The following is a 25,319-nucleotide window of genomic DNA, read 5'->3' as shown; positions in this document are numbered from 1 at the left end:
ATCAAATTTTGCTTAAGTTTTAATGGCTGCTACGTGTCTATTCTCACTTCATACACATACAGTTAATGATTGATTTCCCGCAATACTAATGACTTTATTGGATAAAAAATGTAAAATGACAATTCATATCCAATAAGCAGAGGGAACGGATCCAGGATTCCCGGTTAGGGAGGTGTGAATAGAACTAAAGGCCAAGCAAAGCCAGTCAAGACATTTTTTGGGGGGTCGAATTAGTATATTTTACGCCATTTTTCCTCAGAAGAAAAAATCACAAAAACGAAATACAAAGTTGGTGATGAAATGGCTTCCCAAGAGTTTTATTATGAAAACTGTTATTTTGCACAGAATGTGAAATGAACACCGGGCTCACTTTTGGCACGACTTGAATAATTCTAATCTTTAAATTTTGAAGTGACAACAGAAATGTGATGACAACATTTCGTAACGTTAAGTTCCCTTTATTATTGAAACATTCCAAATGCTTATGATTTGGAATTTAATCTTGTATAACAGCTTGTCGTAGTTCTGACAGACACAACAATATTGAACAAATTATGCCATCTCAGCATTATAGTCATCTCTTCATAGTCATCATTTCGAAACAATTCTACACCATCATGAATTATTGGTATAATATTCAGCACGTTGTTTACCTCTTTTTGTATGAAAAAAAATAAACAAACAAAAACACAGAAAAAACGAAAACAAAAACAATATCACAACAAAACAAACAATACAAAACAAAACACAAAAAAAAACAACAGAAACAAAACCAAATGACATACAACCCTACCGGAGCAGATAATCCATACGTCTAGTTTTACTGTTGGGGTCGAGGTTGCCTATTTGATATAAGTTTTAGAATTATATTAATTTGTTTTTTTAATTTTTAAATGCTCTTTTCAGTATGCTGTTCGTGGTTTCATTTGTCTCTGCTTATTCATTCTTTCGATATTGTATTTTGAAATAATTATACATTTCAATTTAAGGGAAAAAAATCACCATGGTTTAGAGGCACATTAAGAACATATAGACATAAAGATACTTTATTTCAAAATTAACATACATTTTTAAACGTACACATTTGCAGACTTTCATGAACATTTTGTGACCATACGTATGTTATTATACTATATCAACTTCATAAGCGTAATCAATAATCGTATAGCACAAATTGAGAACTAAACATTTACTTACCAAATTAAATGAAACACGGATAACAAGTTATATACAACACGAAAAGTCACACCAAAGAACAATCAAGAAAAAGAAAACAGCAAGCATAATAACTATAAAATCAATTAAAACAAAGCACAAACTCATCCAGCACTATAAACTGAAGATGATTACAAGCAAATACACAAAACATGTTTGATTAAATTAAATTAAATAAAAACAAATTAAAAACAAACCCACATGATTTTGCATTTCTTTTTCAGCCGTTGTATAAACACGAACAATCAATATCATATTCTTGTCCACATCGTTATTGAATTACACTCTATAATGCGTCGTACTTATGAAAGTCAAATGTTAGATGAACATTTGCATTGATTCAGAAAGAAGTTAATAATCACAAACACTCAACATCAAATGTTTACACCATCACAATTTACAAATGATCAAACTCTAACCTCAGTTTTTCATGAAAATCCAACAGATTGGTATTTGTGTAAAAAATCATAATGTTATATACTAGTATGTAGAATTTTGAAGATGAGATGCAATACTCGTCACCTGTCCATAAAGTGCATGTAGAAATAATAATAATGAACAATAACACTAAGTGGATGTAATCAAAATAGGTCATATCTGTCGGTTTTATGTTTATCATCATTCCTTATAAAGGCCCAGTCTTGAGCAAGATTTACCATATCTGTCATTGCCTTATCAATGGAGGTTTGTGATTTCAGGAAGTCTCGTTGACTTTTTATTCCTTGTGCGACTACGTCATCGACGTAAGGGTTGATAAAGTCACATGTTGGTTGTTTCAAATTTACCTCACCTTGGTCACATCTTGATATTGTATTTTGTGTTACTTTTAGATCCTCTTGATAACTAGATAGTGAACTTTCAAGTTGCACGTGATCATACATAGAGGTTTTTACTGACCTTGATGCCTTTGTCGGTATTGCATGATCGTATTTGTTATCATTTTCAAATAGCTCAGTTGAGCTGCTGGAAATTTTAAAAGCTAAGAGGTTGTAGTCATTTCGAGGTTCCGAATGTAACGACTCTCCCAGTTCCACAGCAGTTCGTTGGACGCCGTCTTCCACTTTTATTTTCCTGTTTGGTTTTGTGATCATTGAATAGTTCACCGATGCAGGAATATCTTTCAACGGATTTGCATTATGTAGATCAGTTATGGTTTTGTCGTAATGTATTACCTTTGCTCCATTTAAAGATCTAGGATTGATCTGCGGTTGACGTAACTTATTCCTGTCTGATTCCTGGACCTGTTTCTTTGATCTATAAAAAGGAAATCTTAAAAGTTCTCACTATGAAAATGAATAAACAAGCCGAGGGTAACAATCATTTAACTTTCACAATGATGATGACATATTTAATTATTCGAGTCAAACTTTTCTCTTTCTTTTTAGCCTTCTTGAGCTTTTTGTACTTGACTTTTATATTTTGTTTTATATACTTCTTTTTTTGTCTCTGTGCTTTTTAGCGTTCTGTCTATATCAAGGAAAATGGGTTTTGCATATGACATTTGCCATAGCTATCCTTTATGTCGCTCATGAACAAATTACGATTTATTTAAAGCTCGTATCCGGGTACATTCAAGGATTCATTGAAAAATTGCTTGGTCAGTTTTGAATATTTATACAGTAACAGTACAAGAAGTTGTGGAAATTTTTGTAAAGTGTTTACTTAATAATATCTGTTTCAAAACTAACTCTACCTTTCTTTTTTCCATTTATTTCTTGCACTAACAACACCGCATATGAGTATAAGCACAATGAGTATTCCTGCACTGGCAAGGGCGATGACTGCTTCATCATATAAGTCTTCTTCATTTCCTGTAAAGTAATCTCAAAATAGGAACTGTTAAGGAATGTAAATAATTATCATAATTCTTATTGGTATGCAAAACATAACGTTCTTCTATGTACTTGGTTATTTCAAGAGCATATAACAGTTATATTTACTAATTAATCAAACCATTACCATGCACTCGTGAAAATACTGTGAATTTAGGATAAACTATTTCGTCTTTGAACGCAGATTCTTTGTATGCAGTTAGTTTCAGTTTGGAGAATTGAAGTGCTAAGCGCCCACATTTGTGGCCTTTCATGGCACGATGATATGATTCTTCGTTTGTTAAATTTATTTAATTTTAAATGAAACGCAACAAACGTGGCAACAATTTGCCAAACAGTAGTTTGGGTGTACAAATTATGTTTTAATTATTAATAAAATTGATATTAATTATTTGTATTAATTATGTTGTGTCACTGGAAAAGCAAACTTTTTACACACACCTTGATTACCAAACATGCATAGATACATACAAAATATTTAAATACCAAACAAAACAACCTAGAAACTGCATGCTTGTACATATACCTATAATCACAGACATAGGATATATGTCTACGCGTAGGAAGAAGGAGCATACAATAACATGTAAAAATGGCATATTGCAAGATAAACTATTTCATGTTTTGGTATTTCATCGTATCTTTGAACACAGATTCTTTACTTGAACATAACGGTTTACCCTACGGGTATAATTCAAGATAACTCATTGAAGAGTTACTTCATATTTTGACAAAATATTTCATCTAATATCTAATTAAATTTGTTTATTACTTCAAAAGGACGGACAAAATTATTTAACATATAAAATAAACAACATCGTACATAAGACAATATTATATCGATTTCGTGTTTTGTATTTTGGTATTTTTATATTGTGTTGGTATTACTTGCCTAAAATAATCAAATTATTAATAACAAATACGAAGTTTAAAATACATGTAAACAAATTGCAGGAAAAAGCCATGTAGGATATTACCATGTTTTCACTAGAACCTTGGTTCCCCTTGATTACCATTTCAACTATCTACAAATTGAAATATATACTCACGAACGTTTGGCACCAGAGACGATATTGCGATCCACAAGTTTATGAGTTTAAAAAGAGATTTCAGTTTTGTCACGTTCACACAATTCAAAGATTGTAATGTAGTTTATTTTATAAAAAATATGTTTACCTACTGGGGAAATATGTTTTGCGAACGAAGAGTTTTGACATACTTGTTGATAAGGGTGTTATTTTGTCTATATTGGCTTTTGCACTAGTCTTTTCCATTGCTGTGGTTGATACAGACTGTGGTGTAGATTGGTTTCGTTTGTGAGTTGTTTTGTCAATAGTTGAATGTGTATCTGATATCTTTGTTGGCATGTCAGTTGTTGTTGTCTTCTTATTACTTTGACAAGAGATGTCGACTTCGGCTTCATCAGTGGCTGTGTAATAAGCGATACGATAAACTCTAAATTATTAAAGATAATTTCAATACATTGTAGATGTAGGAATACCACGACGTCAAGCGAAAGGTTTTTCACAGAAAAAACAAAACTGAGGAAATAAAAATACAACAGAAGAGAAACAATTTGTGCATTGATTGAACGGATACCTAACTAGCTCGGTGTTCGAAAAAGAATCGATATGAATAGTTTCAATATCGTGACTTGTGTTACAAAGTATGAATACATGTACAGGTATTATTGCATGGTTCAATAATTTAGTATCATTGAATATTTCATATTATTGGAATTCCATTAAGTTACTGATACAGAATTGCTCATTTATATAGTAAAATGAATGTATTAAAGTATGCTAGAAATAGAACACTAGAACGTTCTATTCAAATAAATACAACAATATACTTTTTATTTAAACCATTAGAATCTATAATCCGCATCGTGCAAGAGTAATCAAGGGAACCAAGGTTATAGCGGTAATCAAAGAATGTAATCCAGGGACACAGACCAGACATGGAAAACAGACACACACAACAAAGAACATAAAGTAACTGAAATCATACATACAAAGTAACAAAAGTAAATGAGCAACTCGGAAATTATGGTATTTATATTGCTAAGTTTCTAGATTTTAACCAACACAAATTCCAATTACTACTACCACAAACAAGAATATTACAATATGTATGAGTAGTAATCACGTTTGTCATTTTCTATTTGATAATAGTTCTAGAATTTCAACGCCAACCTAAACTTATAGCAACACCATTCATCAAATTAATTAATATTGATTAACATTCACACATACTAAATACACAAAGTATAAATGCAGCGGCTTGAGTAAGGTAGGTATTCACAACAGAGATCAGGTATGTTACAACTAAGCTATATAATCATGCCAATGTTTATCAGTAAAAATAAATCAAGTTAATACTTAATATTGCCTTGTTCCCAATATTTGAATAAGTACATGAACACATTTTCCGAGCTAGCAATGATCCCGATTAAAATATGAACTTACATTTTATAGCAATCCAAACCATCTGTGGTATAGTTCGTATATGAAGTGATATGGTCACGTTTTCACTCGAATTGTAAATCGATTGGTAGCCCCCGAGAAGCGTTTTTGTTGTACAATTTAAAACTGTAGACCCCAGTTCAAGAAAGGAGTCTGCATCCTCACAACTTCCAGTTATGCCTGTTGATACAGGGCTTTGAAAACGAATGTCTACTGCTTGAATCTGGAGGTAACCGGTGTTTGTGGATGCACTGCAGGTACAATTTGTATGTTCCATTAATTTTTCTTTCTATTGTTTGTATTTTAGGTGAAACGTTGATTTCGTCTTATGCTTAAATTCACCACAGAAGTTAAATATATTATTTTCTGAAATGAGAGAGATTTATAGAATACCGGCAAAAATATATCGAAGCATCAACATAGAAGAACAAATCAGAGACATAAAAAATTAAGTACAAAACGTGAAAAAAAGAAGTCGACGATCTTCATATTGTTGCTTGAGCAACATCAGGTTGACAATGAATGGTAAGCATGTCATGCTCAGAAAGAGGCACTCGACACATTGCAAGTCGGTAAAACTCAGTATGTATCAAGTGATGTGGATGGTCAATCAGGTAAGACGTAAACTAAATAATTCTTGTTTCATCTGTGAGGTAGGAAGGTCAGATCGACTGTGAAATATATACTCGCCAGGCTGAAGATGTTTGCTTACTGAAATTTAACAGGGGAAGTTTACAATTTAAAATCAAACTCATCTTGTCTGTCATTAAGTTTCCATTTAAAACTTCGTCCTGAATCATCCGTGTATAAGTTAAGATCTATGTATGAAGCAGAACATGATGTCATGTTTAGTTTATATGGATAGATTAAATGAAGTATATTTATTCAGGAATAAGACATCATCTATATAAAGGAAACTGAAACTAAGGGAATGTGCTAGCTACTAGCTTCTCCTTGTTTTTAGAACTTCGCCCTGGTAGAATCTTGCAATGATTATTGGGACGAAAATCCATTTAAATAAGACATTTAAATAACTTTTCAGAGACATTTCAGAGCTATGTTAGTCAGCTGTCCGTTGAATAATTGTACTAAGAGCTTGTTTCCCTTATTTCTGAAATTCATTTACAGTTATATTTGTAAACAACATTTGTATGCATCTCAGGACCCTCATTGCATAACATTGCAGAACGTGTTTTTGAAATTGAAAATTAAAAGAACATTGGTATTTGATTGGTTTTAAGTTGTTCCCAGCCTTCGTATGTAGAAAGAGTAATCAAGGAACCAAGTTTATTGCGGTAATCAAAAGAATATAATCCAGGGACAAAGAACAGACATAGAAAACCGACATAAACAACAAAGAACATAAAGTAACTAAAATCATACACACAAAGTAACATAAGCAAATGAGCAGCTCGGACTCCACTAAAAACTGGGAGCATGGACCAGGTGCACCGGTAGGGTAAGCGTCCTCTGCTTTTCTAGAAACACCCGCCGAGTTGCTCATAATAGGTCAAGTCCGAGGTAGACGAAAGAGGAAAGGAAAACTATGACACATTGAACAAATCAGTTTTCATGGCGCAGATGGATACACCGATCCACGAGTTCATAATGACGACCATTAAACTTCTGTAGTGATGAATTCAATCTTGTAGCAACATAACCCTGTTCCAGAAGCCTATTTGTTAGAATTCTAGCGCGATACAAAAAGTCTGCGTAGTTTCGGCAAGCTCTGGCATAACGTGTGAGCAGTCATATGAACACTCCACACACAGGTGCAGAAGGAATGTTGCCACAGATGAAAGGAAAGTTGACAAATCTGAATGAAAAGTTAGCACGTTTGTCGTAAAGTTTGGTCAATAGTTTTCCCTTACCATCGATTTCTAAGTGTAGGTCAAGATATGAGGCTGACAAATCAGTGTCTGTAGTATCCTTTATCTCAAGTTCTTTGGGGTTGAAGCGATGTATCAAATCCCCGAAATTAGGATTGTTTATAAAGATAATACGTCATATATATATAGCGGAAACTGAGATTAAAGGTTCTCGTTAAACGATATTCTTTCTTTCTGATCAGATCAGCTATAAAGTCAGCTTCATAAGAGTGAAGGAATAGGTCAGCAAGTAAAGAAGCACAATTCGTTCCCATTGGAATACATGTACCGTTTTTTTGAAAAATGCGTTAAGCACACTGGACAAATATGTTGTCAATTAAAAATTCCAGCATTTTGTAAATATTTTCCTCTGTATATTTGGAAGATGATTTGGAATTTTTCTTTACAAAGTATGAGGAATCTCTAACAATAACAATATATTTGTATCTAGGTGTGCCATATTTTTTGAAAAAAACAAACAACGATGTATAGTGTTTTTAAGTCGGGATTTTAACTGAGTATGGGGAATAAAAATATACAGTGTTGAAACATCATAGGTTTTAATGCTATTATATTCTGATAATAGTCTGAACTGATTGTCTGCAAAATATCTTTCGAATTTTTCAGGATCCACATTGAACTAATACCACTACAGGAGTAAAAAGTGTTGTTGTAGGACTACAGACCCTCTTTGACAGTTTTGAGTATAGAAGTTAAAAGTTTTGAAAGAGGTTTAGTTGTACATTTTGCAGATCCAGCTATGAAACGTTGTTTGTATGGATTTCTGTGAAGTTTAGGAATCCAGTACATAGACGGTGAGAATAACCATTCTTGCATTTAAATGCTTTGTGTCTTTTAGACAGGTTTTGAATTTTTCGTGGGATAAGTTGTGTATAATATTGAAAAGTAAAAAGTTAGAATTAGAATAACCTTTGTCTACACAGATCAGTATGACCATAGTTGACAAAGCAATTTCACCAAATATTTGTAAGTATTGTTTTAAACATGCAATATTGTTCTAAAATATTGTAAAAGGTCAAATTAAAATGTTAAAAGCTGTTACTGTATCACAATCCAGACAAAGACATAGATATTGTATTTTATTTATCTAACGAATATATAAAGAAAACAAGATTCGTCTACAGGAACTTACTCTTAGTATTACTGAAGTAATGAAAGTTTTTGATAAATAATACAAATACAAAGTCGAAATTGAAGGGCGTCCTATCAAGCGTTTATTCATATGGCACAAAATGACTATTTATATTTTCATGATCAACGCTATAATTTTTAAAATTGTAAATTTAATATCTGCATGCCAGTTCCAATCGCCTAAGTCAGCAATGCATTGTAATTTCCTTAATATAGCAATATCAAGTGTTTTTCTTTAGATTATGCAAATGCAAGTTAAATAAAATTATAAAAAAATGGATATTTGAGAATTCACAATATAAACCATATTTAAAAACTGATTTATATGAGATGTGAGTTAAGCACAGGAAACATTGGAAACCACTAATTTTGATACATTGTTACGTTAACTGAAAGAAAAAAACTTTACAGGACTTTTAACGAATAATAATTATTAGAATAACACTGTAATACAAAATGAAACTGATAGCATTTTTGTTATTTCGATCATTATTTTAAGGAGGCGCTTTACTTAGTTCAATAGCATTTTGTCATACTAACAAATATACTTTTACATATATTATATGTAGGTACGGTGTGCACTCATTTGTAAGTTGTGTAAAACATAACTGTCTGAGGATTTTGTAACGTCCTAGACTACCGTTTTGGGTTTCGCAAGGACGGTGTAATGCATCGGAATGTTTACACAGACATTCTCATTGGGTCATGATGCGGTCAGTGAAATAGGTTTACCGTTACATTATTATGTGATCCAAAGTTTGTAAAGCAAATTATATAAATGAAGAAAGTTTCTGATGCCGTTTGTGTATGAGTTCTACAATCATGACACCGGAACTACGCTGCATTTGAAAACACAATGTACAACATTAGCTTATGCTCGGCTGAAGTTATTTAGAAAGCAGAGGACGCCTATATATCCCACCGGCACCAGGGTCCATGCTCTAAGTTTTCAGGGTACCCATTTACCTCTATTTCTTCGTACGTGTTATTCTTGTTATATTATTTGCTTGTGTGTGTACCTTTCCTGTTAAGTCTCTATTCTTGGATTACATTCTATTGATTTTCTCTCGAATCTTGGTTCCCTTGATTACACTATCAAAATGATATACCATTCGATCTACTATATTAACCTTTTCATTTAATATACGTAATTATATGTAAAGTTCGATAATTATCGATCATTTCTCTGCTACTAAAAATGTTTCAACAAAATGTTTACGATTGTGAAGCAACGACCATATACAGTCTTTGAAAATCAGTTATAAATCACTATTATTTTTGCAAACGCAAGAAAAAAACAATTAGATTGGTCAACAGAAAATTGGAGTAGGTGACATTTAGAATTAGTCATTTAACCTATTAACAAGTAGAAGTGTGTTTAAGCCACGACTCTACGTGTTAAATAAAACAATCTAAAACTATTATGTTCAAAAGCGCACTTAAGTGATATGGAAGGACTTCAGAAATTATCCAGAAATTTTCGATTAATTTTTTTTACTAAAATACAATGAAAGGTATCATGATTTGAGCGGAAATCAAAAGAATTCAATCCAGGAATAAAGACATGAAAACAGATATGCACAAGAAATAGCATGAAAGAACCAACATAATACGTACAAAGAAACAAAAGTAAATGAGCAACTCGGACTCAACCTAAAACTTGTAGCATGGACCAGGTGGGGTTAGCGTTCTCTATTTTTTTTCTGGAGACACCCGCCGAGTTATTAAAATACTACATGAAATAAAGAGCACGTTCTGAGTGATATTAGTTCTTGGGAAGTACATATGCGTAGGCGTAATTTCATTGTCCTGAACAAGCATTATCGCATACAAATAAAGTGTTGAATGCAAACTGCATTTGATTACAAAATTATATCATAAGGCTCGGAAACATTGGATTTAAGGCTAAAAACCACTAATTCCACTTTTCATAGGCTTCTATGCTAATTTCACAATATTCAATGGCTTCTCTGGACTTTACCTTAACTTTAACCTGCAGAGGACTATATATAAGCATGATTCTACATATGTCAGCTCACAATCCTCAGCACGTGGGGTTAGCAGACTTGCAGTGCAGTACTGGTCACCGGAAGTGAAGTGTCTATAAACAGCATGGGAAATCCCAGTGTTTTCACAAGATAGGAGTATATTTAAAAATCATTATGGAGATTAGGCTTCACATCACAAGAAGCAAAATGCGCCTATAAAATGTACAGAAATGTTTTTCCTTTCAGAAACTGTTTAAATTTTTTAAATAAGATGAGAACTTTTTTCACAGCACTATGAAGAACAGGGATAATTTCTGTGTAGGACTATTTTTGCGTACGTTCCAAATGCTCATTGGTTGAATTGGTGGTCTGTAACCTAAATACCCAGTAGTTATATCTCTTTCATACATGCGCGTTTGTTAGTGTATACATAACATGATCTTCGACTAAAATTGTATTTCATTTTAGACCCCTTCATTTAGGATTCCTCCGCATACTGTTATCAAATTTTGAACGTTACTTACCGTTAAGGCAAGAATAAGAGACGTGAACTATATTTGAAGCTATCTGGGATCTTTCACAAAGTGCCCGATCTGCTGTAAAATCCCCATTGTTCCTCCCCGAAATTCCCGAATAATAAAGATGATTCCTCCAGTTGTTCGACGACAGTGGTAAACGAAATATCTGACACGTTTCGCTGTTTCCATTAGTGCACGTTTTGGAACATCTTGAGAAACTTGAACTGCAGTTTCTTTCGTAATCAATGTTGGTAATTGAAATAATTTTTGTATCATTGCATATGAATGGACACTGATCTCCAAAGCAACATGTTTTTGAGTAGTTTGAAGAAGCTTAAAAGAAAAAAAAATACCACTTTGTACACAATTGTAAAATAAGCATTTTTATCAACCTTACAGTTTCTTTTGGAAACGGGTAATATCAGTGTTGAGTTGGCATTGTAAACAGAGAGGATGTTGATTAAAGTTGAAGGCACCAACCAATTCCATCCCCAAATAATATAGATTGGTTTTTAATGTTCTGCTATATAAAGTTTTCTATTATTTCTTTGGTTTACGTTATACCCAATCGTTAAACGTAACATTCGACGTTACGTTTTTTTTGGTATATCATATAAAGATATATAAAATATAAACAAGGCCTTCATCGCTTTTATTGAACCTAAATTCGTAACATTATTAAAAAGGACCAAATGCTTTACGGATTCGTACATTTAAAACCAGCCTCTTTAAAGGAATTTGTGCTATATCTGGAGCAATATGTAAAAACACACATATTTTTAATCTCAAATGACTGCAAAATTGTGAAAGCCGATAACATCTTACCTTGGTTAGTTATAAGCACAAAATAAATTGTCTGTAGTGAAAAAACCTGAAACTTGCAAATCATCCCTACAAAATCTGTTAAATGAATTTACAGGTGTTTTATCTAAGGCCGTAGTCTCATTTTGTTGTGATAATTTTATAAGTAGTTGTAACAGATATCATCATATTGTTTATATTTAGCTGATAAACTAGGGAACAATCACTAGATGGACCTCTTCTATGTCAAATGACTAAACATTTATCTTGCATAGTTGAAAAAAAAGTCAGCATTCTTAACACAATGATTTTAATGATAACATGATAATTTTTTTTATCCATATCAGGATCGAGCTTGTTTTTTTTCTTTCAGGGTAATGTATTGATGTAAGGTGGTGATGTATTGTGTTATTAATTACCGTTATTTCGGAAAGATGTTAATGGGGAGGTCATACAATGCAAAGAAAGTTTCTCTTGCTTCTTTCTATGAATGATATATAATAGCCCTACTGTTCTCCGTTACATGGCATTTAAAATCAAGATCATGCCTAAACTTACGATTGAGTCGTAGATTGATGTACATGTTGCATAAGTTTGTGAAAGTTTAAACTTTAAATTTTCTTTGCCATAAAACAAAAGCCAGCATTTAACGCAACTCTCCATTAAATCTGATAAAATGTAGTGTCGAACTAGTTTTGCATATTGAAAATTCTTTTATCCTTTACATGGTTATTGTTGATAAATTTCTTCCCTGTCCTATAGAACTCAGTGCTTAATTATACTATGGCGAGATTTAAGTGATACGCCGTTGGTCAGATAATAAAACTCTTGCCATAGAGGACCAGCAGATAAATATTTACATTAAAAAACGATCAACATATATACGATAGAGAGCAAGTAATAAAAGTTTACTATGGAACCGTGTCGAAAAGTAGACTACGTTGTCAATTTCTAACTATACAATTATGACATAGTTTGCTTTACTGGGGATAAATAAGGTATTTTGGAAAGGGAACAAAAGAGTTAAGATACAAAGATACAAAAAATACCAATTTACTTCTTTTTAAAGAAACATGTTTATGAAGTATTGTAAAATGTTCAATGCATCGATAAAGAATCAATTCAATAATTTCATTTCAATGAATGTATCGTTATTGTTTGTGTTTATATTTTGCACTCTCTGAATACGAATTACAAAAATAGGCCTGCCAAAACGAAATGTAAAACAAACAGTTAGCAACTAATATTCTATGGACCTTTGCATAATACCCAGTTAAAGAATTAATAACTATTTATTCAGCTTTAAGGCAAACGGTGAGTTTATTTTTCATTACTCATTCATCCTATTTTTGACTTATAATGTCCAATGGACATTAATTAGATAGCCAAACTTGGGTCTCAATACAATCAAAAAATTAAGATAAAGATACACACGGTAGTTTGAAAGTCGAAACAGACAATGTCACGTTTAGACCGATAGGTCGAGGCATAACGACATGTCAACGTCCAAAATTGAGTTCTTCTGTTGATCGGCTATCACAGCCATGTTGAATCACATTGTCATTGAAAATTGCGGATACTTTTTATAATCACGACAGTAACCTTACGCAATACTGTCAGACAGTAAAAGCAATTTGAAAAAATATAAAGATGACATTCAAACGGTGTTTGAATTGTCAATCTATTTGTACATATTGATCAAGGTTCTGACGTGCAGATGGATAACTTTATATTGATTTTAGGTGGCTCCATAATGTAAGAAACCCGAATTTAATTTTCTTTATTTTGATATATGTAGTACAACATTCTACCCTCTTCAAAAAATGAAAAAAAAAAAAAAAAAAAAAAAAAAAAAAAAATGGGTAACCGGACTCATTTTCTCATAAATGTGGGTCAACAATGGGTAATCTTGCCTTAAAATGAATTGCATTTCCTTAAGATTGTGTAGTATAAATGCAGAATAAATGTAAATTGAAAAAAAATACTAATTTTGATACATTTACGGACAGACAGAAATTTAAACGTTTTGAGGGGTAAAAAATATGAGGTCAAAGCTTGGCTATATAAGTTAAATTGTCAGAGCACCTCCTTTGTTCTACAATTGAATATTTGGTCATAAATTAAAATCGCTAAAAAAAATAATAGCTTTTGAAATATAACCATATTTGTAATTCGATAATTTTCTTGTAATCTAGTAATATAGTTATTTTCCCTTTTGTATGTTTTACCTTGTACTTTAGAACACCTTTAATGAAAAAAAAGAAGTCATTCACAATGCGGCACATTACCATGATCAATTCACATGAAATAGTTTATTGATTTTTTAAAAATTCCACTAAATAGGAAAGCCACCTCAATGACACAAAATGAAAGATCTAAGTAAAATATTTTCTGTTATTTTTGTTTCACTAAAGTTTTTATTTGCCATACATTATAGACTTCAGCACTTCAAAGAAAGGTTAGTCTGTTTTCAATAGATGTGAAAAAAAAACTTTCTGTGCCTGTTACATATTGCCGTGTTTGCCAGCTCAGTCGAATCACATTTGTATATTTTACTATGTGAAAGAAATGTTTTTCATCTTATTTATTCCGCTATTTATTATATCAACTGTGTTTATTATTTAGGTGGATATAACGATTCACCATACAATACTTTGTGTTGAATTCCACGGAGAGATTTAACAACAAATCTGTTTGTAAGAGTCTAAAATGTTAGTACCTCTTTGTAACATACATTATAATTTCATTCAGTTGAAGTATTGAGTTAAAATGAAATTAATTTTTTGGTTGGCTTTCGTCGAAGTCCTTCAATCAGCACGACGAAGTCCTACTGAACGGTTCGGTTAAATGTACGTGGCCACTGACAATCTTTCTTCATCTCACTCGTATTTTGGTGTGTTGAACCAATGTTTTCCAGTTGTATCCAGCTGTTTTTATTTCGTCTACAACTGATCTTCTCCACTTGTTTCTTAGATATCATGATTGTCTCTTTCCCTAAAGATTCCATTGAAGTGTATGTATTGTTATGTTTATTTCTTTGTAAGTTGGTGTCAAATACAGGCCAATTTTCTTTTCTTTATTTGCATTGAAGGTGGCAACTGGTGTGCTGTATAAGTTTCAGAAGATCTTAGCCCAATGGATCTTCATTATTCTGCCTAGGCATCCATTAATGAGGGCCTGGATGGTTTTTATCTGGTGTTTCTGGTGATCTCTCTGGTATTCCAAACTTTATTTAATAGCTTGAAGACAGTTCGTGATTTGCTGATTCTGAGTTTGATATCATTTCACTGCCGCCAATTATTTTGAATTGGCTGTCTAGGTAGATGAATCGGTTAACATATTCTATATCTCATCTTTGAGTTTATTAGGATCAGTTTTATCAGTATTTATACGCATTATAAAACCGGCTTGATGGTCTCTCAGAATCTTGTCTACAGATGTTTTCATTCTTTCCAATATGACTTTGTTGAAAACTTTACCAGGTGTAGACAGTAATATGATTCCTCTTTAATTGATGCACAGACCCAAGTCATCCTTTTTGGAAGCTTAAAGAGAACACCTTCTATTCATTCTTCAGGTATTGTTTTCAAATGCCATGTCTTCTCAAAGAATGGATGAAAGGTGTTTACATTTCTTTCTTTGGCATACTTTATTGCTTTTCTATGTATTAATCGGGACCACCCTGATTTCCCGTTATGAATAGATTTAATTGCCTTTCGTATTTCTTCTGCAGTCGGTGGAACTGAGTTAATGTGGAAGTCTTTTTCTTCTGGAAGTATGTTGGCTGTTGTCTCTGGTGGTGGCCTGTTTTTATTTCAAAATGTTCTTTCCATCTTGACTTTCAATCTTCTTGACTTTTACTCTTCTCCTGATGATAGAACATTTCACTGGTGTTCTTAATTGTCTTTTTCATAAGCAGATCATTTTCCTGATAATAACCTAGTGATACGATACTGTACAATTTAATTTTCTCATCTTCGCTGTTTCTGCTTGTGTGGCAAGGTCCCCAAAAATGTCTTTTGACTTCAATATGTTTTTGTTTGTATTCTTTTTGGTAGCTATTTGTCTCAGATCTTGTTCAAGCATTACGTAGATTGATGTGATTGGTCTTTCTCTCGTCCATGGTTTCATGATTGACTGTCTTATCCATGGTTTGTTGCTTCTCTTTATTTTCTCCAATCATTATTCTAGTGATGTTACATATGCTTCTTTGATGTTTTCTCACCTTTCATCCAGTGAACTACAGTGAATTTCTCAGAAAATGTTTGCTGGTATATCTGCAGAAGCTCTCTGTTTTGCAGCTTATCCACATTGTACTTTGTTCTAGCATTATTGTCTTTGAATCTTTTGAATTTAAGTTGGATCTTTCCTATCACTAAATGATGATCTGATGCTGTATCTGCTCACTTTTAATTCTGAGATCTTGTCTTGAGATGCAATCAGGTGATGTCCAAGTGATCTGTTTAGTTCTTTGTGTTTGAAAATGGTTCCCCAATGACAAGGTTGTTCACAGCATAAAAATCTGCCAGATGGGTTCCATTCTTGACCATTCCAACCCCATGTTGTTTTTCCAGAAGTGGTATTAATTCAATGTAGATTCTGATAAATTCGAAAGATCTTTTGGAAACCCTCAATTCAAGATTATTCAAAATTGTATTATAGAATACAATACCATTAAAACATTTGGTTTTTCAACTCTTTATACTTCTATTCCCATACTCAGTTAAATTCCCAACTCATAAACATTAGACATCGTCTCCAAAAACGACGGATATACTAAGATTCCTCACACTTTGTTAAAAAACAAAATCATCTTCCAAATCGACAGAAAAGTTATTAAAACATGTAAAATGTTGGAATGTTTGATCGACCACATATTTGTCCATTTGCAATACAATTATTTAATCTCCGTCTACGTCTTTCCATGGCTCCGAAATTGTCTGTATACCTCCAAGAAAAGCGAGGTAAAATTTGGGACCAAACAAGTACTGTTTGTGGCATAATTCTTAAAAGGCAACGTAATATAAATTTTATTTCATTTCTTAAATAACCGACCTTTTTACTGCAAAGATCATTGGCACCTACATGAATAACCAGATATTTAGGTGGATCCGGAATCTCAAGCATGGAGTGGATATGACCTCTAAGGTGATGTACTACCATGCCACTCCGCCCGTTCCACCAAATTTTTAAGTTTCTCCTGTCCAGTCCAAGATGAACCCCACCAGGACGGTCCCTCGATTGGTAATATGCATTCTTAACTAAGGAGCTACCGATAATCCAAACATGCTCCAAACCACCTACAGATATACAAGATAAAGTAGTACTACTTAAGTTACCAAGATAAGGGTCTGATATAAGTCCTGTAAGAATTTGATTTCCATCGACCGAGCAACATTATATCAGAATCAGACACGCCCTCTGCCGACAAATCTGTTGCCCTACCAAAACGAAATGAATGAGAGCTGTATGATTTTGAGTCTAAACCCGATACGGCCAAAGCTTTCTTTAATACAGAGGTAAACTGATAACGAGTTAAAGGGGACCCATTAAAATGACAAAAAAATTGACCAATAAATTTCGATCTTTGATTCTTAAAAGTAAGGTTATTAAGAAACGGACATATTTCGACCTCCAATTGACTAGTAATTATAACATCTGTCCCTCTACCATTTTGATTAGTTTTTGAGGAAGAAAGGTGTACTTTTAGAAAATTTTTACCAAAGTCAATGTCATCAAATGAAACGACATGTATATCCGAATTAGAAATAGCTATTTCACAAATTCTAAACAAGCCAAAATAAGCTAACGAAAAGGCGGCACAGAATAGCAAAACTTCATATCTGGTACGACACATTGTGTGTAGCCGACCAGGCGCGTAGCTGAGGCCAAATTGAAGTGTAGGCAAAAATTACGACAGGGGGTCTGGGGGCCGCGGAGATAGCGTTTTAGAGCATCATTTATGCCTCTCCTGGATGTATTTTATCTTAAAAAAAATGGTAAAATTAAGTGCAGGCAAACGCTTTTTTGCCTCACGGCAGCTACGCGCCTGCCGACTTAATACAATTTTTAACAAGTTTTTTGTTAGTGGTAAACGTGGATCTTTTGTTATCGTTCGGGAGCGTTTAACACCTTCTAGCATTTTCCTAACCACAAATTTTTGTGTTGGATCGTCTATGTTATTGATTTTACAATAAAAACTGACGCCCGATAAATGACAATTAATCGAGGAATGTGAAAAATGTGCCTCGAAAAGATAAGCAATAAAATTACAAATATCAGCTAATTGTATTGGCCAGATTTCAGGCAATCCATGTCTCTGTCTAAATTCATTAAACACAATTAACCCTCTTTGATACGTTTGATTTGTGCTAGGGACTACTGATTTGAACAACAGATTATTTATGGTATTGTGTAAATCAAGTCCAGAAAATCGGATGGAATTTGAGCTGGGTTGTTGTCTGCATCTGGAACCAAAGCACGGAATCTGTTTTCCTGAAAACGTGAGAGAGCATCAGAAATACAATTAAATGCAGTTGGGATAAAAATGGCCTTAAATTGAACATTATGAACCATGTTTTTTAAAACAAATGGTCGGACTAGTTTCATGATATTTTTGTCTTTAGGAGACTTTTTATTCAATATACTAACAAGAGCTTGATTATCAATATGAAAAATAACTTTTTTATTGCCAAACAGATGGACCCATAAATAAGTCGCAAGAACAACCGGAACTAGCTAGAAAGACCATGTTTTTCATTAACTCAGTTTTTGTCCAATGCTGTGGCCAACTTAATTGAACCCATTTCCCAGACATGTAGGCCCCACATCTCAATTCTGGGTTTCCAGAACTATCAGTCAAAAGTTTTAAAATTTCAGTTGATGTCCAAAGTTTTTCCGGGAAAAATATTTGGCCATTGAATTTATCTATAAATTCTAACCACAATCTGATGTCTGCTTTAACTTCACTATTCAAACGAATTCTATGAAAAGGTTGTCTCACCTGCGACATAAGATCATAAAAGCGCCTTAAAAATGCTCTGGATGAGGGGATGGCCCTTGCACAAAAAGACATCAAGCCTACAAGTGATTGTAAATCCTTCAACATTACTTTTTTCAATTTCATTTACCATTTTAATTGTTCGTGCAATTTCTTGAGTTTTTCTTGGGATATGATAACCATCATTAATTCAGTATCAATAATAAATCCTAAAAAAAGTTATAACAGTAGTGGGACCAGAGATTTTATCATGAGCTATAGGGACACCAAGCTTGTTACAAGTATCCTCAAACATATACATCAGGTACTTGCAGTCCCCGGTATTACTTTCCCCCATGAAAATAAAATCATCTAGGTAGTGGTCTAATGAATCTAAGCCAGAGCGAAACTGAAACAACCAATGTAGAAAAGTTGCAATTTTTTCAAAAACATTACACGAGATAGCACAACCCATTGGCATACATTTATCAATAAAATAATGACCATCAAAATAGATACCCATTAAATCAAAATCTGCGGGATGAATAGATAGTAAGCGAAAGGCGGATTTAATGTCCACTTTTGTGAACTTGGTACCCCTACCCAAATCGTAGATTTTTTCCAAAATATAATCAAATGAGGAGTAGGTTACTTTGCAAAATTCAGGGTCTATAGCCGAATTTACACTGCTTTCTCTAGGATGTGACAAATTAGTAATTAATCGCCACGTACCATCCTGTTTTGGAACAAGCCCTATAGGGGATATGCGAAGAGTTGGTATCGGTAAGATTGAAAATGGCACTAATATTCGTCCCAGATCTATTTCACGTTTCAGTTTTTTAAAAGTTTCCTCAGTGTATTGATCAGCAGAAATGAGATTTTTTGAAAAATTATACACACGAGGACCAGTGTACTGAATCCTAAAACCTGATTCAAAACCTTCATAAAGCTCTCTTCTAAATGATTCGGACAATTTTCCAAAAAACTCCTTCAATTTAATCAATTTAATAGGAGTTTTGCCTATTTGCCGCAATATCCCACGAAGCTCTTGGTCTTGGGAATCGTTGCTGCTGAACCCTAAAATTTGATGAAAGAGAAGTGTTATTGACAGCATGTCTTAAGTGTGTATGTTGTGGTTGGAATGGTTGATAAAATCTTGTATTTGAATCAGTAATATTTGTATTTTTTGGTTTTACTTTGCATTGTGTGATTGGATGACCTCCATTGCAAAATAAACAACAATGTGCATATTGACATGGAACTCTATAGTAGGTACCTTGATAATTAAATGTATAGCACTTTAATCTTGAATTATTCGAATTTGGGGTGCTTTGTAACTCAACCATATTAGTCATAGACATATACAGTAACCATAGCTCGGTGTCAATTTTATCCCAAGAAGTATTTGGATCTGTAGCTTTGCGTAACTTATATTGCTCATCATAGAGCTTCCAGCTCATACCATGACATCTGTGAGCCCCAAAACGAACATTTGCCATATATCTTAAAAGTTCCTGGAAACGAGGTGGGTGGACTGAACAAAATATACTTGTAAAAATAATGAACGCACCGGTCCACTTTTCAATCGATGCAATTTTCATTGAACTAATTTGATCATGCTGCAAAACCAGTTGGCCACCTTCTAACGAGAGTTTCTGTGTTTTTGATTTATGCTGGTTGTTTGACAATAGGGTACTTAGATCAATATAATCGCTCCTTTGAATTTTTTCCTTGATATTTTGAGGTACATGAATATTTAAATTTGAATAAACACTTGATATTTGAGCAGGATTTAGTTCAGGTTGTGTGTTTGATATGGGTAGGGAATTATTAACCACGCTATTACCTGATTACTTGATGACAGAATCGGAACTGTAGGATTAGGCCTCGCCGACTGGTAGGCCAAAGTTGCTGATACTGTGACTGTAGGCTCACTAGGATATGTCACTGGTAAAGGAGCCGTCATCGGCATGGCTGCTGTGGCATACGATACTTGTATGGATTGTTGAGTTACAGGTAAATCGGTGCAGATGATGATGGAACCATTTCATCCATGTTACGTCTTGTAGTTGATTTTGGCTGCTTTCGAGATGAAACACTGGATAAAGCCAATGAAGTAGACGTTCTCTTACGTTTTGACACCCGGTACATTTTGATGTAAGCTGAATCAAAGCTGCTTCAAGCGATGATGTCGATAGATTCGACTTCAAAAATCGTCAGACCCACACTATCTTTTTGATCAGGAAATGGAATTCGACTAATGCGTTCTATATTTTCTGCATACATATGTCTCATAAAATAAGCTATTTTAACACAAGTCGTCTCGATTTTCCAATTTGGCCTCATTTTCATGTACAAGTTTAGTGTCCGTCGTGCCCACCATAAAATAACCGGCGACGCAGGTTATTTTGTGAGCACCGCGTGATTGAGGTTTTTTCTTCATAGACCGAAAAAAAAATAACATCTATTTCTTAAGTACCTCCTAGTTGTCAAACAACTTAATGCAGTAGCTGATCAAAGGTGTTTAAGGAATACGTTGGATTTCTTTTTGTATTGGAAAATTTTCAATTGTTATTTTTTGGCAAAATGTGGGTAAAATTGAGCAAAATAGGATTGAAGAGATACCATGGAATCAAGATTCGAGAAAAAAACCCAAAATATATATTCCAAGGATAAATACTAGACAAGGAGAATAGACACACACAACGAGGAACATGCAACCAAATTAGTGTGTAAAAATGAAACAAAAGTAAATGAGTAACTCGGACGCCACTAAAATAATCAAAGCTATGGACCGGGTGCATCGGTTGGGTAAACGTCCTCTGGTTTTCTAGAAACACCAGCAGAGTTTCATAATTGAAATTTTACGTCCACGATAAACGAAAGAGGAAAGGGAAATTATGTATTTGTGAACAAATCGGTTCTCACGGTGCAGATGAATACATGGTACCCACCCACGAGTTCATTATAACGACAATTAAACTTTTGTAGCGATGATTTTAATATTGTAGCAAAATAACCGTTAATTCCAGAAGCCAAATTGTAAGAAGTAAAGCACGGTACAAAAAGTCCATGTAGTTTCTGCAAGTTTGAGTGAACGTGTACGCAGGTACTGAAGGGATGGGGCACATATTTCATAAACTTCAAAGATTTTAAATAGTGATATGTTCAGAGATTAAGCGGATTTTCACTATATAAGTGTTCTTTACTGTTGAAATCATACCGGAATCCGGCTCCTCGTGGTGAGTAGGGGGCAACAGTTATATATATGTTATGAAAAAATACTGATAATAAATATGCATATAACTGGCAAACATAGTAGGTACCTATTGATATTGATCAATAAAGAAATAAAATATCTTAATTGAAAATAAAATTTATTCAACTGTAATGTAATGAGAAAACAATTTGGCACAAAGGGGGAAACAATGGTTCATGGCCTATGGAAAAAAAAACAATTTGGAGCAAGTGAAAGAAAACAAAATCGGTGCAAGTGAAAGAAAAAAAATCGACGCTAGTGTAATGCAAATCACCGCAAATTCAAAACGCCGGTTGTCACAGATGAAAAGGAAGTTATTGGGCTGACTTTATGTCCGGAGTCCCCTTCATCTCAAGCTATGTGGGAAAGATGAGAGTACACGTCATCTACATATAGCAGAAACTGTGAGCAAAGGATCTGGCTAAACGGTGTTGCTTCTTTTTTTGGAACTACCATCTTATTTATTTCTGTAACCATTCCTGTATTAATCCGATTCAAATTAATTATGAGTACTTTCTTTAGTATAAAAGTAAACAGGTGGCAGGGAAATATATTTTCATAAGATTTGTTTTAATGAAAATTATACGTTTATTATAACATTTCACAGAATGCAATCACGGCACTTTATTTCTCGAAATGGGACATTGTGCAACAATATCCAGGAACAGACGAAAACCATGCATGGTGAAACTGTGGTTGGTCTTGTTTTTTATGAATTACAGCTAATTGAAAAAGATCAGTTCCAATTTCAACACTAATTTATGTAGGTCAGTAATTTAAATAGATCTCTAGGTAGAAACCTGCCCTACAATATATGATAATCTTAACCTCAATATTATACCATCCACAACTGTGTTTAGGTAGCTTGTATTCGATACACAAGTGATTTACTTGTTTCTGATTGAATAACACTGTTCATTTTATTTAAGTATTCATAGACCAAGCGTATTTTTAGTATCAATTACTTAATTGAACTGAATGCTGAAACTTCTTTTAAAAAGAATTTGATGCTTATACATTGTTAAACTGAGATTCTTTCTGGCTGAAGTAGTTTTAAGAGCTTAAAGTTATGGTAACATTCATTACACTTTTGCAAAATGGCCATGTTTTCAGTTTGCGATATAAATGCATGCACCAATCATTCTAAGGATCTTATAAATATTAAACATTTTTTTAAAAAAGAAAGTTGTTTAAGAAATGTGGTAAAGTGATTGTAAATACTAGTATCATTTTATTTTTTTTCTTCTAATTACAGTGACTGTGTATATATAAGACGCCTTAAAAATGTACCAGTATAGAAAATTTAACAATGATTTAAATGGCCTCAGTGAAGTGAATTTACTTGACCTTCAGAGGCTAAGCTTATCATAACTGACATTTTACATCATGTAATTTAATTGATTACAGGACGTAAAAATAAGCTATTCAAACTTAAAAAGCAGTGTCCAAAAGATCACTCAGGTGTTCTGAGACAGTTAAGTAGGACACATTGGTATAATGTAGGGCAGATATCTACCTAGAGAGCTATTTAAACTACTCAATAGCCTTCCAAGATTTGTTTTGAAATTGGAACTAGTCTATTTCAACTAGCTGTAAATATCTATACAATTTTATTCATATACGCACAAAAACATTCCCAGAGTGAGCATCAACTGACTATTTACTGAACTAATTTTTGTGCCACAACCTACGATAAGGTAAATGTTGAGGTATATGCTGATATGACGTGCTTCAAAAATCACAACCATGGCAAATCAAAGTGCTGTTAGCAATGGGGATTTTGTTTCGTGTGAAAATTGTAGCATGAACAAAATTTAAAAGATTACATGATGTAAAATAAATTACATATCATTAAGAATTGTTTTTTCCTAATATGTGTAAACTGAATGTCATCCATTCTACTGATCATACCTCACACACATTTACAAATTAGTTCCATTTCACCTTTTTTTCCAAATTTTTAGATCTGTCAAAAAGTTGAATTGCATTTACATTCAAAAACTATATTAACAGAGTATTTATCCTACATTGTAAGTATACTCAAATAAAACTAATTTCAGCTTAAGAAAATAACTTAGTTGGTGAACAGAATATTTTCAAAAACTAGACACTTTGAAAGGATCAATTTGAATTTTCCCGCCAATTTTACTTGGTTCAAATCACTGCTCTTCACTTCCTGTTTATCAATGGTAAAATATTAATGATATGATGGAAAATTTGACTGAAAAGTGTGTTGAATGGAACAATCTTAACACATTTTATACTTCTTGGCACATTGCTGCAATAACTAAATTCCCTAAATGCAAATTACTAAATATCTTTTAATGCCAAAATGGAGCCGCTCAATATTATCAGTTGATATAACGACGACCTTAAATTTGTTTGCAGAAATAAAGGAATATTTTTGAGCTGAATAATTGCAAGAAACATATTTACTGGTTATAAAATAGGTATTGAATGATATAAAAGAAATTACATTTGGACTATCCTTTTGTGTAGTGTTCAGAACTAGTATGGAAATTCCAGTGGTGGACCGGCGACATAAGGTATTTTTATCCTGAAGGATTGAAAACCCAAAAAGCGATAAACACATGACCAACATTTCGTGGAACGCATTGGCTGCGTCTATTCAAAAAAACATGAAGAAACTAGTCCTATTAGAATCGAAATGAATTACGGAAACTCCACTTTATCATTATTTTACAACGGGCTGCACAATATATGTATGCCAAAAATTACATCAAATTTTGCTTAAGTTTTAATGGCTGCTACGTGTCTATTCTCACTTCATACACATACAGTTAATGATTGATTTCCCGCAATACTAATGACTTTATTGGATAAAAAATGTAAAATGACAATTCATATCCAATAAGCAGAGGGAACGGATCCAGGATTCCCGGTTAGGGAGGTGTGAATAGAACTAAAGGCCAAGCAAAGCCAGTCAAGACATTTTTTGGGGGGTCGAATTAGTATATTTTACGCCATTTTTCCTCAGAAGAAAAAATCACAAAAACGAAATACAAAGTTGGTGATGAAATGGCTTCCCAAGAGTTTTATTATGAAAACTGTTATTTTGCACAGAATGTGAAATGAACACCGGGCTCACTTTTGGCACGACTTGAATAATTCTAATCTTTAAATTTTGAAGTGACAACAGAAATGTGATGACAACATTTCGTAACGTTAAGTTCCCTTTATTATTGAAACATTCCAAATGCTTATGATTTGGAAATTAATCT

At 33.3% G+C, this 25,319-nt stretch overlaps 1 protein-coding gene across 4 annotated transcripts in view; it reads right to left on the bottom strand.

The window, feature by feature from the left end:
• Positions 1-1,040: 1,040 nt before the first annotated feature.
• Positions 1,041-25,319, bottom strand: part of LOC148614193 (uncharacterized) — a 35,235-nt gene continuing 10,956 nt past the window's right edge. Inside the window, exons 1-5 of one of the 4 annotated variants that reach the window (XM_088588105.1) lie at positions 11,864-11,990; positions 11,045-11,371; positions 4,267-4,476; positions 2,909-3,026; positions 1,041-2,469 (exon numbers count right to left, since the gene is read on the bottom strand). In XM_088588105.1, coding sequence (XP_088444231.1) covers positions 1,797-2,469; positions 2,909-3,026; positions 4,267-4,476; positions 11,045-11,371; positions 11,864-11,927 — 1,392 coding nt within the window. In that variant the 5' untranslated portion in view covers positions 11,928-11,990 and the 3' untranslated portion in view covers positions 1,041-1,796. Of the gene's footprint in view, positions 2,470-2,908; positions 3,027-4,266; positions 4,477-5,515; positions 5,879-11,044; positions 11,372-11,863; positions 11,991-25,319 lie in introns of those variants that run through there. The other 3 variants (XM_088588109.1, XM_088588108.1, XM_088588106.1) reach the window with 3 other exon arrangements.

Source organism: Perna viridis, chromosome 6 (genome assembly GCF_037379345.1).
Source record: "Perna viridis isolate PV_CMFRI_1.1 ecotype Kerala chromosome 6, ASM3737934v1, whole genome shotgun sequence".
Taxonomy (NCBI): domain Eukaryota; kingdom Metazoa; phylum Mollusca; class Bivalvia; order Mytilida; family Mytilidae; genus Perna; species Perna viridis.
Note: the sequence above shows the minus strand (reverse complement) of the source record. Positions and strands in the feature narration are given on the sequence as shown.